General features: G+C 38.2%; 1 protein-coding gene across 1 annotated transcript; it reads right to left on the bottom strand.

Moving 5' to 3' along the window:
• Positions 1-3,348: 3,348 nt before the first annotated feature.
• On the bottom strand, positions 3,349-18,483 carry LOC139473371 (transcription factor 15-like). Its single transcript, XM_071255921.1, has 2 exons — positions 17,841-18,483; positions 3,349-5,036 (listed from the first exon to the last, which is right to left on the bottom strand). The coding sequence occupies exons 1-2, from the start codon at positions 18,315-18,317 to the stop codon at positions 4,977-4,979; spliced, it is 537 nt and encodes a 178-aa protein (XP_071112022.1). The 5' UTR covers positions 18,318-18,483; the 3' UTR covers positions 3,349-4,976.
• Between the last annotated feature and the right edge of the window lie 1,305 nt (positions 18,484-19,788).

The raw sequence follows: 19,788 nt of genomic DNA on the forward strand, positions 1-19,788 counted from the left end.
CAGAGAGCAAGGATACCTAATCCCGTCTACCTACAATGAATTGTTAAAACAGAATGCTCTATGTATGTATGTATCAGCATTGTAAATTTGTACCATTTCTTCTTTCTTTTGTTTCTGTGTCATCCTTTGTTGTTGTTAATCCCTTTGATGTTTACTCTCATGTTCTTTTTGTCAATCCTTATGGATGCATATAACCCTGTAAGCTGCTGTCTTACTTCACTCTTGTTTGACAACGGTATGAGGATCTACACCGAAAGGTTGCATCATAATACAACACAGAAGTTGTCATCCAAACAAATCTTGTCTTTACTGTTACTCTATATATACCCTTCCATTCGATATACCCATAGAGCGTGTACACTCTACAGATACCCTTCTATTCACCATACCCAGAGAACGTGTACAATTGAAAGATACCCTTCCATTCGCCATACCCATAGAGCGTGTACACTGTTTAGATACCCTTCTATTCACCATACCCATAGAGCATTTACACTGTAATGATGTCCTTCCATTCACCATACACATAAAGCGTGCACACTGTATAGATACCCTTCTATTCACCATACCCATAGAACGTGTACACTGTATAGATGTCCTTCCATTCACCATACCCATAGAACGTGTACACTGTTTAGATACCCTTCTATTCACCATACCCATAGAGCATTTACACTGTATAGATGTCCTTCCATTCACCATACCCATAGAACGTGCACACTGTACAGATGTCCTTCCATTCACCATACACATAAAGCATTTACACTGTATAGATGTCCTTCCATTCACCATACCCATACAGCGTGTACACTGTATAGATGTCCTTCCATTCACCATACCCATAGAGCGTGTACACTGTTTAGATACCCTTCTATTCACCATACCCATAGAGCATTTACACTGTATAGATGTCCTTCCATTCACCATACACTTAAAGCGTGCACACTGTATATATACCCTTCTATTCACCATACCCATAGAACGTGTACACTGTATAGATGTCCTTCCATTCACCATACCCATAGAGCGTGTACACTGTTTAGATACCCTTCTATTCACCATACCCATAGAGCATTTACACTGTATAGATGTCCTTCCATTCACCATACACATAAAGCGTGCACACTGTATAGATACCCTTCTATTCACCATACCCATAGAACGTGTACACTGTATAGATGTCCTTCCATTCACCATACCCATAGAGCGTGTACACTGTTTAGATACCCTTCTATTCACCATACCCATAGAGCATTTACACTGTATAGATGTCCTTCCATTCACCATACACATAAAGCGTGCACACTGTATAGATACCCTTCTATTCACCATGCCCAGAGCGCGTGCACACTGTATAGATACTTTTCCATTCACCATACCCATAGAACGTGTACACTGTATAGATACCCTTCTATTCACCATACCCATAGAACGTGTACATTGTATAGATACCCTTCTATTCACCATACCCATAAAGCGTATACAATTTTTTTAGATGTCCTTCCATTCACCATACACATAAAGCGTGCACACTGTATAGATACCCTTCCATTCACCATACCCATAGAACGTGTACATTGTATAGATACCCTTCCATTCACCATACCCATAAAGCGTGCACACTGTATAGATACCCTTCAATTCGACATACCCATAGAACGTGTACATTGTATAGATACCCTTCCATTCACCATACCCATAGAACGTGTACACTGTATAGATACCCTTCTATTCACCATACCCATAGAACGTGTACATTGTATAGATACCCTTCTATTCACCATACCCATAGAACGTGTACATTGTATAGATACCCTTCTATTCACCATACACATAAAGCGTATACAATTTTTTTAGATGTCCTTCCATTCACCATACACATAAAGCGTGCACACTGTATAGATACCCTTCCATTCGACATACCCATAGAACGTGTACATTGTATAGATACCCTTCCATTCGCCATACCCATAGAACGTGTACACTGTATAGATACCCTTCTATTCACCATACCCATAGAACGTGTACATTGTATAGATACCCTTCCATATACCATTCACCATACCCATAGAACGTGTACATTGTATAGATACCCTTCTATTCACCATACACATAAAGCGTATACAATTTTTTTAGATGTCCTTCCATTCAACATACACATAAAGCGTGCACACTGTATAGATACCCTTCCATTCACCATACCCAAAGAGCCTGTACATTGTATAGATACTCTTCCATTCACCATACCCATAGAGCATGTACACTGTATAAATGTCCTTCCATTCACCATACACAAAGCGTGCACACTGTATAGATACTTTTCCATTCACCATACCCATAGAGCATGTACACTGTATAAATGTCCTTCCATTCACCATACACATAAAGCGTGCACACTGTATAGATACTTTTCCATTCACCATACCCATAGAGCGTGCACACTGTATAGATACCCTTCCATTCACCATACCCATAGAGCCTGTACATTGTATAGATACTCTTCCATTCACGATACCCATAGAGCGTGTGCGCTGTATATACCCTCTCATTCGATATACCCATAGAACTAGTACCCATATATACCCTTCGATTCGCCATACCCAAAGGGCTTGTGCATTGTATGGATAACCCTAGAGTGTGGGTGTACCCTTCAGATTATCTTCTAAATATTTATCTGTTTATACGAAGAAGTACTAAAAGTTTAGTGCCAACAAAATGTAGAAGTTTAAATACTTTATTAAAATGCATTTATACTTTTTGTACATTCAACAATTTTTGAAAGATGTCTTCAATTATTTTGTCTAATCAGGAAATAAACACTCAATACTGAATATATTCAGTATTCAATATTGAATATAGACTTTTAGCAAGTGGCAAATACAGCAAACATCGTATTGTCAGACGGTCCAGGGCCACCATGTCCCTTTATCAAAACTACATCTACTGTGGGGTGCTATTTTGACATCATGAATGACAAACCTGCACAGAAATTGATTTGATTATTTTCACCCAAGTAATGTCCTTCTCTATTGTGTAGTTCCCCTTCAAAGAGCGTCATACGACTATTGCTCAAATTATGGAAAGAGTTTCGTCGATTTAAAGGACCGACAATTTGATATTCTAAGGGAGTGCCTAAGGTTTCGAATCGTGATTAGATATTTTGTTCAAGCTACAGCCTAGATTTTTCAAAAAGAAAAACAACAACCTTGCAACAACGTTATTTCTTTCACGGGAAACTTCTATCTTTTGCATCAGCCTGTAGCAGAATTATTTTCTTCTATTTCGGATGGGGACAATGTATTATTCGATAACCCCGCCCCCCCCCCCCCCCCCCCCCCCCCACGAACACGCATGCCGCAACTACAATCGTTTAAATTACGTTCTAAACTTATGTTCTAAACAATATGTGATAACCTTTATATCATGTGGACCAACTTTCTTTATTCATCATTAGTATATGCATGAGCATTCAAGCCATGTGGCTACAAACAACACATAGGTTTGTGCAGAAACTCCAGACACAAGACATCAGTGATTGGAACAGTTGACATGAGTCCTACCATTGGACACTCATAAGCACTGTTGTTTAATCGTGAACTAGGAGTTGATTGTTTCCACTGGGCACTCGTCAGTACTGTTGTTCAATCGTGAACCAGGAGTTGATTGTTTCCACTGGGCACTCATCAGTATTGTTGTTTAATCGGGAACCAGGAGTTGATTGTTTCAACTGGGCACTCATCAGTACTGTTGTTTAATCGGAAACCAGGAGTTGAGTGTTTCCACTGGGCACTCATCAGTACTGTTGTTCAATCGTGAACCAGGAGTTGATTGTTTCCACTGGGCACTCATCAGTACTGTTGTTTAATCGGAAACCAGGAGTTGAGTGTTTCCACTGGGCACTCATCAGTACTGTTGTTTAATCGGAAACCAGGAGTTGAGTGTTTCCACTGGGCACTCATCAGTACTGTTGTTTAATCGGGAACCAGGAGTTGATTGTTTCTACTGGGCACTCATCAGTACTGTTGTTTAATCGGGAATCAGGAGTTGAGTGTTTCCACCGGGCACTCATCGGTACAGTTGTTTTATCCGGAACCAGGAGTTGATTGTTTCCACTGGGCACTCATCAGTACTACTGTTCAATCGTGAACCAGGAGTTGATTGTTTCCACTGGGAACTCATCAGTATTGCTGTTCAATCGGGAACCAATCTGGGTGTTTCCACTAGGGACTCATCAGTACTGTTGTTCAATCGGGAACCAGGAGTTGAGTGTTTCCAATGGGCACTCATCAGTACTGTTGTTTAATCGGGAACCAGGGGTTTACTGTTTCCTCTGGGCACTCATCAGTACTGTTGTTCAACCAAAGACTACAGTATGCTGGACACTCTAGAAGTAGCCCAGATTTACGATAGTGGCCATCAGTTATTCGAAACGACAACTGGCGCATCAAAGCCGTTAATTGACCTTCCTGTTTGAAACTAAATTTCTGCAGTTTGATACAGACTTTGAAGCCTCATTGACCGTAACACCGTTAGAGAACAGTGTGATCACACAAGATCGCTGCCTTGGCCACCTTTGCACCAACGACTAACGTGTTACAACCACTGTAAGCTCAGGTTGCAATATAGGAATTTTCAATATAATAGTATTGGCTTTATGATATCTTCGTGTAAGTTAAACCTGGAATGGAACTGTCATCACATTGACTCTTTACGAGACTACGATGAACGATGAAGCCATCCTCTGGGCCTGCCTTACTGCTGCCCACAATGTCTACATTCAGCTGTCCGCTGGCTTGGCTTCAGTTTTGGACAAAAAACAACATACAGTTCCTTACTGGATAAATATTTACATATTTCCTTTTTTCTGTTGGATGGTGTCGATCATGACTGATAAAACATGCATGCCATGTTGCAGGTTGACTGAAGTCCACTTGGCCATGTTTACGGAAAGTCTGTATTCAAACGGGTCATCTTGGCTATCGTCGAATAGGCATAGCGTGTCGGACATCTTTAAACATACAACTTTCTGGGCGTACCTGGAACGAAACAGGATAGATTGTTGAATATACGGTAAAGAATAACATTCACAGATTTAAAGAAACTATTGAGTAAACGAAATATAAAACTGTTTGTATTCTGGATAAAAAAGTTTACATTCTCATGATTCGTTTCATAGTTATTCATATGTTTGTAAGGCTGGAATTTACCGGTACTAGATGAACAAGCTGGAACGGATCGTATAAGAGTTTTATTTCGAAAATATATTTTGTCATAAATATTTCAAAAGCATTACCAAACTTGTAACATAATATCGCGTTGAAAGGGTACATAGACTTTTGACGACATCCATTTCAATAAAGTGTGCAGTTTTTTTTCGGTTAAGAGATTCAAAATCTAACATCTGTCAAGAAAAATGACAAATGACATATTTGGGATTACTCCTAATGACATTACAAACAGATGCCTTCAAAGGAGTTGCATATTTGTTTTAGAAAACTTGCTGACAAAATGATGTTGCCTTTCGAAAGCACATATGGCTGAAGGCAATAGGGACAAACCGAATCCCATTCTACATGCTTTGTGTCGTTATTCTGAAAGATCAATTCTTTATAATGTCATCCTTGGCAACTATTCAACAGTAACTTATACTGAATGTAGTGAGTATATATTTTGTTGCCACTGTGGTTGTGGGGAAGAACACTAGATCTAGCAGGGACACAAATAGGCTACAACCCCTCTACAACCAATACAAGTTTTTCAAGTTGCTATTTTCCACACACATTTTTTTCACAGGATTAGTTTTAGGTATTGTTTACACTACCCCGTGCCAATGTATTCAACCAATATTGTTAAATCTACTGCAGCACAAATATAACAGGTTCGTAGCAAAGCGGAAAGCACATACTGGACGAAATAAAGATAGCCTGTTTGGGGAACATGGCTGTTTATTTGTTAGTTTATTCTCCTATAAGACCCCGTATGCTTTACGCACTCCACACTTATCACGGAGGTTCTCTGTGCCCGGCTCTTCCTTACTGAAATACACACTATCGCAATACATATTTATGTTTGGGGGATTTATGTGCAGACCCGTCAACCGTATCCCCGTGTTTTGTTTTGACAGCTGTTAAGGTCACAAGAAACGCTATGAGAGATCCGATTATCAGAGAAAGTTAAATATGGCTGCTGCAATGGAGTCCTTTGTATGGGAAATTGCACGTGCTTAATTTGCTGTCCCACGTCGGAAGGTGTCCCTCAACCATGTCGGTCTCTGGTTTGAGTCCAACCTTCGCAGTTTATTGTTTGGGACATGTTTGATGTTTCTCGGTCTACTTTATCAGTTTCTTTACATTGTGATGTGGACACATGTTATCAATTCACAAATACATGGGAGTGTAAAGTATATTTGTTCGTAATGAATGTGATTCTCTGAGCATTGAACCGCGAACATAATCTGTATAATGCCCATCAATTTGATGCAGGGCGTGTGGCCTCAGCACACCTATGTCATTTACAATATGCTGAGCAAAAACTAATAAGTAGAGACCGTGACCGAATGTGTAAAATCCCCATTAACACTTCATTGCCGACGCATTAACCAGCACGGTTCGTTCACTTATCATGTGTAAATTAGTTGTGAGATTCACCAAACTAAGCCCTTGGGCACCAATATATCTAGTATTGATTATATAAATTCCAAATACACCGCATTAAAAAACTAGCTATGTGGTAATTCCCATAAGGGCGTGCAACAGGCAATTTCTTGTCTGAAGCATAATTATTTTTTTCAAGCATTTTCGGGGACAAAATATTGTTTGCTGAGTGAGGCGTTAAACAACAAACAAACAAACGAACATTGATCAACAAAAACGACAGTTTTGTTTTGGAATTAATAAGGAAATTAAGGTATCTTTGAGGGTAGCATCGGTAATGTTGACGACGTATTGGCAAGTTAATTGCTTTGAATTCTGCGATTTTCCTTTACACCATTTTGACTGACACAAACTAATGATTTCACCTGAGCCCTGTTTATCACATCGTGTGTATATGTTACAAGCACTGTGTTACATGACTAAACCTTTTCACTTTGGCAGTTTATAAAACGCTTAAATGTTTGAGTTACTTTAAAAATTGAATGAAATATCTGTCCATTTAGTTTATTATGATAACGAATTCAAAACATTTTGATGTTTAATTTCATCAACCAGTGACTAAATGATAGGATTAAAAGAAAATGAAAGTCAACGTACTTGTAATCCTAGCATAATTGTGATAATTTTAAACCATTTTGAACTTCTTAATATCTTTTAGTAAATACGTTAAATAAACGGACACTCGGTTTGTATAATGACAAATTGCCTTGTGTATTAGAATTACACATTGAGTATGCGATATACACGTCTACAAACGAAACGGCTTGTGAATTTTCAAATGGCCGGACTGTCACGCAAACAGAAACAGACGTAACTGGAGTTTCCGTGTTCATGCGAAGCTAACAAACCTCTCATTAGAACACTTCATTCCATTGGACAACTGTTTTAATATCAAATTCATTGTATTCGAAGTAGCTGTCAAACTGATACAAATCTACGCGCAGGACTCGAAAAGTAAAGTGCAGCAACCGCATAGTCAACGTGGCAACGGTAGAAATAAACTGAGTATCTATCAACATTTTAAGTTCACCTGTGGAACTGGGTGGAACGTACAGAGTTACCTCCCCTGGTCGCAAAGACGTTCACTGACTCAACTGCGTTGTTGTGTGGCGCCTTTAAGAGTAGAAACAGGACGATACGAAAACTTGCCGTTTGTATAAAGGGTGTGTTTTACTTGTAAAGAGTGTGTGGAGCATGACTATCATTTCTTGTTACACTGCCCCTTTTATAATGAAATTAGAGCACCATTATTAAGAAGATGTACTCAAGACTGTTATATTTCAATGATTATTATGATGTTGAAAAAGTGTCTTCATACTGATGTACTGTTCTTAGTTGCCAAGACCTGCAAACTTTTATGACAAATCTATTTTTTTCATGGTGTGTACATTGCTGTTGTCTGTTTTGGAATGTGTTTTGGTTTATTTAAAGTTTTATGCGCCTTTTAGTGAATAGTTTTATGCGATTCGCAATTCCATTTAATAGTCTCCCATAACCCATAGACGGATGGCTCTGTGTTGTTTATTTTACTATGTCATTTATTTTAGTATGTAAACAGAGGTGAGACTGTAACAAACAATCTGTCCGTCTGTCTTTCTGTCTGTCTTCGAAGAACTTCCCAACGATAAACAAAGGGAACTAGAATGATTCTGTTCAAAGCTACAGCAAATGAATGAAAACAACCGGTAAAAGTTACATAATAATTACAATATAAGGCAATTACCTTTTTCGAGGAATGTATCCGAAATAAAGGAAGAATATCCCATACATATGCAGCCGTATAAAGAAACTTGTTCAAAGTCTCTTTTCGGGATATTTTAACTCGAGTTCGTTTCTCAAATGATCACGGAAGGTTTTTTTCAGGTGTTTCACATAGGTGTTTAATCTGCTGAGATAGTACACGTGACAAATAGTTTCGTGATGTCCAAAGTTCTTTAACATGTCCATTAAGTCAGGTAAAAATGAGTGGGTGCAGGAGAATGGTTCCAGACAATTTTTGAGAAAATGGCCACAAATTGTTTCAAAATGGCCCCATGTTTTGGAGAAAATGGTCCCGCAATTTTGAGAAACAAAACTAACACAAATCTGTGGTGACTTCGTTTATTTATCTTCATTTCACTATTGTTAAGACATTTAGACTACTTATTGATATTCTGGAATGTCACTATGTCAAATGGTTTCAAAGTCCATCTCCAACTCTTCCTAACGTTGTGGTATATGGATGCCAGTCTAACAAATGGGAGATAACCATGACAACAAGGGAGTAGAGATTGTTGTATCATATGCAGTATAATTAGTCATTGCTGTTGTGAGCATATGAACTGAACTTCATTGTTCATTGCAAAAATAATAAGAACACGTATTTGCCGTATATTAAAGAACATAATGGTACATACACATTTACTTTAATGGTTGGCTTTTGTTACGCCCCGCCCAAATGAAGTTTTGTTTGCGAAGCATAACTCATAAACCATTCAATATTTCTTTATGCAACTTTGTATACACATCAGGTATACACTGATCTGGTGCCTTGTGCTATTCAAAAATGATTTGTTTTGCGTTTCCATGAGAACAAGTTGGACTATAAACGAGGGTATGGGTCGTTTCCAGAGCATAACTCACAAAAAGTTCCTCATTTCTATTTATCGTGCAAATGCTTAACTGGTTGGTTTTGCAATTAATATGTTCTTTTTAGATTTTGCGTCAACAAGTTGAACTAGAGTTCAAATGGTGGTTTTATTTTGCGGGTTAGTCATCTGTTATTATGTCAGTCGTACTCACAGCCTTTTTAGGTAAAATGAGATATATGACATATTCATTGTATGATTGAGGCACCTATTTAAAAGGGCGTGGGATATTGATGACTTTATCTTCTTGTTCAGTTTACATCCAAAAGTCGATAGTATACAATAACCATCCATGGTAAAATGGTGTTTCATTCACGGTTTCCAATAAATCAAATGTTTATGTTTAATATAATAGGTCTATTGCAACCGTTCTTTTTGTCTGTTTTTTTAGGTTGGAGAAATTAATGAACAAGCGCCCTTTGTATTATCGACAGTGTTTAGACACCCGGGTTGAAGTCAGAGCCTTGTGCCCCTTTAGCGATATACATGTATAGCCTGGAGTCATTCAGACAGACCAAGGGCTAATTTACAAACATCTATCAACACGCAGATAGATAATCTGACCAATCGGGTATCACATTACACTGAGATTCCTCTCACTCCGGCGCAGTGATGACTCAGTATTACACCACTGAGCACGATGTCACGAATCGATTGAACGCATGGAACTATGGGAAGGAGAGTGTGAGCTTTCTGTCCGACACAATGGCGTGTGACAAAGGAAGACAACTCCTGTGCAGGCGAAACGATGTGTTACACGTTCTACTACACGAAATCAGAATCAGTTGTTAGGCGAAGAAAAGTGTAGATTGAGAAATCTAGATTAGATGATATTGTGTACGACTTTTATGTTCTTAAATATACATCCACCCAGGAACCATGTTTTTCAATATTTAGTGCTGTCTTGTTTAACATGTTGACTTATGCCGTATTTGACCATTTGCAAGCAGGTGACATTTGTTGCGGGATTGGGGTTGATGTGTTTAGCTTCCTGTACTCGGAAAAGGAGCTGGCTAAGCTAGCCAAAATGTGTGTTATTATTGCAGCGTGTTTACGTAATTTCTGTTGAATGACTTGTTATGTAAAAAAACCACTTATGATCTGACTTGCAGATTTAAACAAAACCCTCCATATAGTAACACTTTCTCCTCATGGTTGAAGGACACCATGACGTTCACCGATATGTGAAAGCTCTTCTGACCATGCCGTTGTTACAGGCACAGTACATGCAAATAGGCTATCTGCATATTTTCCTCTCATTCTCTCCCTACATATATAGTACTTGAAATGGTCACCAATATATCTAGTGTGTGGGCAGATTCAAATTTGTATCTAACGCCACACCCAAATAGAGGCAACGTTTTTTTCAAAGCACAAAGATTATCATATTAGGAAGAAATTTCCTTATCTACGTTTTTCATAAGCATTCTCAATCTTCCGTCGAAACATTTCCATTAACTTTGATTTACTCATCCTTGCATGCTCCTACAAAGCACTTGTCGATTGTTTCGAGTTACGTGATTAAACTAAAGCAAATTAATTAAAAAACCTTTTTTTTATGCATGAGAGAATGGATAATGTCACACTGGACGTACAATAAACACGACCTATTCAAAATATAAACCACCCATGTAAGTGGTGTTTACATTATGTTTTAAACGTCGTGGTGCTTTATCTATAATAGTTCAGGACAAAACTATACTTTATTATGCAACACATGAGGGTGGAGCAAACTCTATTTCTTAAATACTGTTGCGTAATTGTTTTTATCATACTCTAACAATAAGCTATGATCAACATTTACATCAATATACCAGTCATTATATATATGCATATATATTATGTACTTATGTCAAGAAGAAACACACATGTATGTAGTTATATACATATAAATTATATAGTACATATGTATGCGTGCATGCGTCATTTGTAAATACAAAATGTCAATTGAAATTGCTTAATTCATGAGTTTATGGTGAAGTTATCGTTCAGAAATCACGAGTTCTCCGCTTTGAATGATCTTGTTGAACCTGATCTGAATTTGAGTTTGATCTACATTCAACACTCTTTTACAGCGAAGATGAGTTCCAATATCACCATGCCATTCTTTTGTCCTTCTCAGTGGTGACTGTTTTCACTTAATACTGATAATTAATTCATCAATGGTTGATATCTGTCGAAGTAATAAACCAGAAATCTATTATTATGTTTTTGTTGTGTTATGCTGCCGTGAGCAATATTCCAGCCATAGCACGGTCCAGTACAAAGTCTTGGCTTGACCAACCAGTCGTTGATATTATGAGCAACGTTGGGTCTTCAAATAAACAAGTAGTGAAATTGGGCTTGTCTCTAAAAATGTGACCTAACTTATCACCAAAAGTATTTGTTCAAGACAGCTTCCGGAAAACAAACCCAGGCCTCGGTAAAAAAAAACAAAAAAACCTGCCATATCTTTTATGGAGAATTATCTAAAATGAGATTTCAAAAATCAAAACTAAGAAAGTCAAACACACGGAGAAGTGCATCCTCAATTGTCCAGGGATTCATCATATTTTTAGTGCTTTATTAGCTGAGTTCGTGCATCTAGGTACACTACAAATGGATCTAAGATAGACCATACTTCGGGTTTCGCTACTGAACTAACGCTGGCAGTCGGCAGTCAGTATAATTAAACTGATTTGTCTAATCACTTTGAGCATCGATTTGCACAGGTCGAAAGAACAATGTGAATTTGCCGAATAGCTTTGATTTGAGCCCGACCCGAATGGCATGACGCTAAAATACAATCAAATTATTCTGATGAGCGCGAGAAATTCTGTGCTTAGAGGCAAGAACGTTAGAGGTGGTGGTGTCACATCCAAACCGAAGCTGAGGTTCGCGAGATTTCAAAGCAGCTTGTATTAAAGGGGAATTATCTGAGCACAAATGCATCTTATGATACATATTATCTATAACAAATAGACATGACTGGGAAACAACCCAACCATTCCCTGCAATGTTAGACTGTTCGTCCACTGTATAAATTCCTAAATTTTCCTAAATAAAACTGCAGTGCACGGTCAGTTTCATTTCATAAGCGTAGTTTTCGTGCTTACACTTAGGCTACCCATATGTGTGAAATGATTAATGTCCAAGTAAGAAGTTCAACAACTGTATTAAAAAATAATACACTCCTTATGTAGTATCTATTATTCACGAATAAACGCGATGGCGCTTGTGATAGAAACAGCTGTTCATCTTATACAATATCCACCCCCTGAAGTACCTCACCCTGTTCATAGGATATAACTGGTCTTCGTATTATGGTATTTTGCAGTTCGATATAGTAGCCTACTCATGGCGGAACTTAGATTTATAGTAGCGCTCATATGTATCCACAACTGATTTGTGAAAAAAGTAGGCGTTACAGAGAGACGTAAACATCAAGTATCACCTTTCGAAGTTTCAAGAGAATAGATAAAAGGTCCGTAAATCAAATTTGCTTCAGCTGCCAAATTCACAGACAAGTGACGGTTTAATTGTATCTGTCTCCTATTATTTTCCACGCTTATCATCTTCATATGAAGTTCAGACATGATATCAAACCCAGAGTTGTAAGGTATATTTTTATGTCAATAATATTAATGTCTCTAATTCAAAGATTATGTTTTCACCTAGCTTGTGAATGGTTTATTACTACATGGCACAAACGCATCCATTCCTGGTTTTGTGGTCGTCAACTTTTAGAAAAACACTTCAAATTGATCTTCATTTTCAGAATTTCTGTTACTTTCTACTGAATTTTTCGAATTCTGAATATTAAACTGAGACAATAAATATGTAAATACAAATTCCGGTTTCCTCATTCCAATACAATGAAACCATCTCGACAGAGCCGAGTCAGTGTCATTGTACTGCACCTTAGGGTTCATTATTCCTTTTGTTCATTTCAGAAACTTCGAAAAGTGTTTTCATCCCTAATATGGTCACCTTGAATACCCATGCTCCACACAGTGATATGTCGTCCCACACACAATACCCATGCTTAATACAGCAATATGTCACCAAACACAATACCCATGCTCCACACAGTGATATGTCGTCCCACACACAATACCCATGCTTAATACAGCAATATGTCACCAAACACAATACCCATGCTCTACACAGCGATATGTCGTCCCACACACAATACCCATGCTTAATACAGCAATATGTCACCAAACACAATACCCATGCTCCACACAGCGATATGTCGTCCCACACACAATACCCATGCTTAATACAGCAATATGTCACCAAACACAATACCCATGCTCCACACAGCGATATGTCGTCCCACACACAATACCCATGCTTAATACAGCAATATGTCACCAAACACACAATACCCATGCTCCACACAGTGATATGTCGTCCCACAGATAATACCCATGCTTAATACAGCAATATGTCACCAAACACACAATACCCATGCTTGACACAGCGATATGTCGTCCCACACATAATACGCATGCTTAATACAGCAATATGTCGCCAAACACACAATACCCATGCTCCACACAGCGATATGTCGTCCCACAAATGATAAGATAATCCCGCACGAAGTAATATGTCATCCCTTTCAGAATGCCCATGTATTCCACAGCGATATGACGTTCCTCACAGAATACCCATTCTTTACACAGCAATATGTCGTCCCTCACAGAATACCTAGGCTTTACACTGTGATATGTCATTCACCACAGAATTATCATTCTTCACACAGCAATATGTCGTCAAACACACACAATACACAAGCTTCAAGCAGCAATATGTCGTTCAACACACAATACTCATGCTCCACAGCGATATGTCGTCCCACACACATAATATCCATGCTTCACACACCGATATGTCGCCCCCAACACACAATACCCATGCTTCACACAGAGGTACGTCTTCTCTCACAGGGAACCTGTGTCCAGACTTCTTCACCTGCGTGCACCCGGCGCTGTATTATATCTATATTTGGGCTTGGCAGTATCTGTTCCGACGAAGCTACGTTGAAGCGATACTACCGCTGTGAATGTGATTAATTTCCCATAAATTTAAACTGTCATGGGTAATAAATGTCTTATTTTGAAACGTATCAAGTGTAGAACAATTTACTAAACTCTGATCTTGGTGCACCATAAAGCAAGTATAAATTAAAAATGAATACTTCTCGTTCATCTCTAATGACTCGCCAATAATTCATCTCCTATTTTCTCCCTGGTCTCGTGAATCAAATAATTCAAATACACACACACACCGAACATATTTCTTGTACTTATTTTTGTGATACGATAATGAAGTCACACAGGAAGACAACTGAATACAGATACAGGAACTTTTGTTGCTGTTTCTACTGCAGAGCTGTTAGTGTGGTTATCAACTGACAAGTACGTGGAACTGAATATATTACAAGAAATACAAAATATTTCAAACAGTAGCTGACGAGGCTCGGGGTCATGACATAGACGCACTCATGTATTATCCGCTTATGGTACGAGTATGTTATTGAAGTTTGTGCCACATCAAGATGCATCACTCAAGACAAAATATTAACCACGTCACATAAAATCATTTAATGAAAAGAGGAGGCGATTTTTTTAACTAGTGGATATGACGACGCGCGGCAAGTAATGACAACACTCGAAAAATGAGCGTTATCGTGGCATTAATGTCCCGTATAGGCAAGCCGGTTAAAGTTATCGTCTTAATAACTGTTTGTTGGGGTCAGAGATTGTGCAGACATTTGGAAATTAGTAGTAGAGGCAACAATTGCTGATTAAGTTTATGCCTGTTAAATGCAGAAACGTCCAACAGACTAAATGCACCTAAAGTATACACTACATATCCGCACAATTACAATAAACTTGATATTGACTTTATACACAAATATTGCAAACTAATTCAAACCCATGGAACACTGGGTAAACTCTCGTCATCAAAACAACTGTAAGTCAACTTGCAACAACTGCGTATTCTCCGATCTGGCAATATCCCTCTTGTGTTTGATGGCAATATTTTACACGTGTCCAGGAATTATTCTGACTAAATGGATACTAGAGAACACCTCCACGGTATAAAATAAAAGGGATAATTAAAAAATTGAAGATGACCTTAATGAAATCTGGAAATCTGGATTCATTGCACATATTTCTATATAGTGTGTTGTCCTGTAGTTAGACAAGTGCTTCTTGGGTCAATTACATTACACGATGAGAGACTGATGACATAGATTTTTAAATTTATGAAGTAATATTATTTGTCTCTAGCATTGTTTTGAGGCGATAATCTTTAGGTTTATGAAGCAATATCCTACAACCATACACAATGATCCGTGTGGCCCTTGTCACAATATGGCCACGTGTGCACCTTCTCAATCCACAGATCACTCTTGTTTCCCATGCTTAATTTTCATTATCCACATTTGGACTATCAATTATCAAAGTAGGTGTATTTTGATACACTTTACCGCACTAGGAAGAATATTAAAAGATAATTCATTTCATCGTGGTGCGTTTTATCAGTAAAAACAAAATTAAATGCCTACTGAAAACGTACTGAAATAATCAAATTATTGTGTTTAAAATGTTTATGATAAGGATTGTTATTAAGAACAACTGACAAGAGGAACAAAATACTCGCGTATATCTTGTACAAGATTACTCTACTGAACATTATCCCTGTACATAGGTTTGTACTACTTCCTACAAATTGCTCAATATAGTTAATAAACAGAAAGTAAACAAGACTTCCTGAAAATTCATACATAAACGTTTATTCTATACAAGATCTACAAGGAGACATGACATAATTGTAACCCCAAACTTCAAACCTCTGTCTGTATACCACGACAATCCGCACATTATAATTACAGACTAACCAACATGTCCTGCACGTTTCCACTTCTTGATATTTTCCCACGTCGACACATATAGTTTTGTCGCATTTCACTTCATGTTTACGGTTCATTATAGTTACATCTCATAAATTCCCCACTTTCATCCAACTATGTGCGAGTTGGGAGAATGTTCACTCGGAACTCTTGCACTCCCCCTGCATTTCGTGCGTGCACACAAGACCAGCTTCCGCGTGCGATATAACTACATGTGGTGACCATCCACACAGCACAAAGGTTTCGCTTGGATGGTTATACGAATGTATGCTTAATTATTGTGTTTCTATAATCGCTAGCAGACGCGGCTGCTGTGTTGAGGTTATCCGACATGTTGGACAAGTGAACGTCTGACCATAACCAGAAGAGGACTGAAGGTGTATAAGGATATGGTTAAGTCAACAGTACATCGCCGGTGTTTTCATCTGCCAAATAGTTGTGAACACAAATTTTCATTTTATACATTTCATCATCGTGTTATTGAACTGTTTTACTTTGTTTTGTTGATCTTAATATTTGTTACACTGCATAGTGTTCACTATTGTGACTATTATTCTTCATCGAGATTTTCAGCCTCAGAATGTACCCTTTACCTAGGTTTGAGGATGTTCGTCTTAAATCTTAAAATTGGAAAACATATTCTTTTCATCAAACCCTACTTGTAATAAGTTTTGCAGTATTTCGACTAATTAAAGTTTTGTTTTATATATGGAACATTTTTTTCCAAAGGAATTATGAAACGCAGTAATAATCTGTGTTGATATTAGTGAGGTCGGAAATCTCAAATATGAAAAAAACAAACGGGTTGATCTATGGAATTAAACAGGAATGATAACAAAAGAAGAAAACAACCTTTTTGCACCTTCGATCTACAGTAAACCTACACTTTGGCTGTTCGTCCGTCAACTGTCCATACCGTGATGATCAGAATTTGTAAATTCCTTTCAATGGGTACACGCGGATTCAGTTTTTTTTAATATTCCTGAATAGATTTGTGTATGTTATCACACATGGTGTAGGTGGTTATTACCATGTAGCAGTCAGTACTGGCAGGTGAATGGTGATGCAATATTATTGCTGATATGTATTGTGGAGATGAATATACGACGCCAGGTGTTCTCGATATAGATGGACAAAGTCAGAGTTCGGATACTGAAAGCATGGAGGTGTCAATCAAGCGCTTGACCAGCTGTGATCGCCGTTCAAACATGTCTCGTGTGACAGTTAACATAGCAGAAAAAGTCTCTCCCTTTCAGTCTCCCCCCTGACAACTTCTTCCAGTGTATCTGGCGGTAATTATCCCCTATAGAATGGGGTGGGTCGTGAGGTACACCAATATATCTAAGTTCAACAGTGTATTGTCTACACAATAGAAGGGACTGTTGTCTCTTGAACTCAAGTGTGTCTGCTGTAGAAAAATAATAGTTAAGACAATTGTTTAGCACCAGAGAACCTTCTTCACTGCAATATACAAAGCTAAGCGTGGGTCATCATTATATATTTCAGTGTATATTATTTTCATTATAATTAATTTAACTTGCAAAATGTTCCCCTGAAGGCCATTTTTATTCCCAATAATAATGACCTTTCCTGGAATAATATTTTTAACTTACCTTACAGCTAGCAACATTCCTTTATTTTCAATACAGTACTTACCGCCCTGGATCTAGCAGCGCTGAGACAGAAAGTGCACACTGGTTTCGGCATAGGGTCCATGCTTCCCCGCAACATGGCTTGGTGTTTTACACACGGTTGGTCAAGACAATCAGTCCCGACCATAAGGACCGTATTTAGGTGAGCTATGTAACTCGCTGCTAGTCTTAGGGTTTCAATTTTGGAAAGTTTTCTATCTGCTGGTTCCGTTGGAATCAGAGTTCTTAGTGTGATAAAAGCAGTATTTACACTGTGTGTCCTGTCCCTCTCTCGTGCATTGGCGGCGAACCTTTGCGGAGGGAGACCATTATCCATTTCCAAATCCGCAGATGATTGCTTTCTTTTCCTGCTGGACCCATTTTTGCCTTTAGAAGTGTCGTCTGTAGAGGTACCACTTCCATTACTATCGGATAAATTTCCAGACCCTTCTTCAACTTTTGGTTTCTTGCTTTCCGAGCTCTTCTTTTTGTCATCTCCCATGTTTCCTCTTGCAAACGTCTCTCACAACAACGTTCCAAAACGTCTACACAATCTATTTACGAAATCGAACCATTCTTCTCTATATCAGATAAAAAAATGTAACACAAATTGATACAAATTCCAAAGAATTGTGACGATGCGTAATGACAGTGTTGGCAGTTCCATACATAAATATCCGTCTGAGGAAGCGCCCTCTATATGATATTAGCTTACGGTCATAGGTCAGGAGGAGGGGCTTAAGGGTAATCAATCATTTGAAACGGTGGGTGAAAACGAGAGGGCGGAGCTAAGGTTAATCACTTTGACAGACCCTTTCCTGAGGATTTTAGGGAAAATTCAAATAATGCTGATACTATCAAGGCCAATTTCTTCCCAACAATAAAGAGTGTTTCTATTTCTTTCTATTTGTCCATAAAATAGTCTATGGTTGTGGAGTACTGTAAGCGTGTGTGGTAGTGATCCTTCACCCCGTCCTAGTGCTACTCAGTGATGGACTTGCCAGAGGTGTACTCTCATCGACTTTCACACTTCTAACTTTGGGGCCATATATCAGGGTTCTCTCCGTTACAATGCAACGAAAGCACATTCACAAAGGCATATAGATGCAAATATGTGTTCTCATCAGACCAGTAGATATGCTTTTGTCATTGTTGGAACATACGTTTTTGATGACCATTCAATCATCTAAATTTCGGTTTTGGAATCTTCTAAAGATATTTTCTGAAGGAAATAAAGCAGGAAATGCAAGAGGTTCCTTAAGTATCATTTCAGATTATTTCAAGTTATGGCATTTCAATACATCTACTACACCTAGTTGATATACAACATTCTTAGGTCTGCCAATAGAAATACAACGTCTAATTGATGTACTATAGGTCGTAGGTCTGCCAATCCATATACAACACCTAGTTTATGTACTGTAAGTGTGTGACCTGTCAATACATATACAACACCTAGTTGATGTACTGTAAGTGTGTGACCTTTCAATACATATACAACACCTAGTTGATGTACTGTAAGTGTGTGACCTTTCAATACATATACAACACCTAGTTGATGTACTGTAAGTGTGTGACCTTTCAATACATATACAACACCTAGTTGATGTACTGTAAGTGTGTGACCTGTCAATACATATACAACACCTAGTTGATGTACTGTCAGTGTGTGACCTTTCAATACATATACAACACCTAGTTGATGTACTGTAAGTGTGTGACCTGTCAATACATATACAACACCTAGTTGATGTACTGTAAGTGTGTGACCTTTCAATACATATGCAACACCTAGTTGATGTACTGTAAGTGTGTGACCTGTCAATACATATCCAACACCTAGTTGATGTACTGTAAGTGTGTGACCTGTCAATACATATACAACACCTAGTTTATGTACTGTAAGTGTGTGACCTTTCAATACATATACAACACCTAGTTGATGTACTGTAAGTGTGTGACCTGTCAATACA

Source organism: Haliotis cracherodii, unplaced genomic scaffold (assembly GCF_022045235.1).
Source record: "Haliotis cracherodii isolate W230 unplaced genomic scaffold, xgHalCrac1.p SCAF_28, whole genome shotgun sequence".
Lineage (NCBI taxonomy): Eukaryota > Metazoa > Mollusca > Gastropoda > Lepetellida > Haliotidae > Haliotis > Haliotis cracherodii.

Bases quoted from the DNA above. Each gene is read 5' to 3' on its own strand.
- LOC139473371 (XM_071255921.1), bottom strand. From the start codon at position 18,317: ATGGGAGATGACAAAAAGAAGAGCTCGGAAAGCAAGAAACCAAAAGTT. The intron at 5,037-17,840 runs GTAAGTACTGTA...GTTTCGTTCCAG, and splicing joins GCGCTGCTAGATCCAGGGCG to GTACGCCCAGAAAGTTGTAT.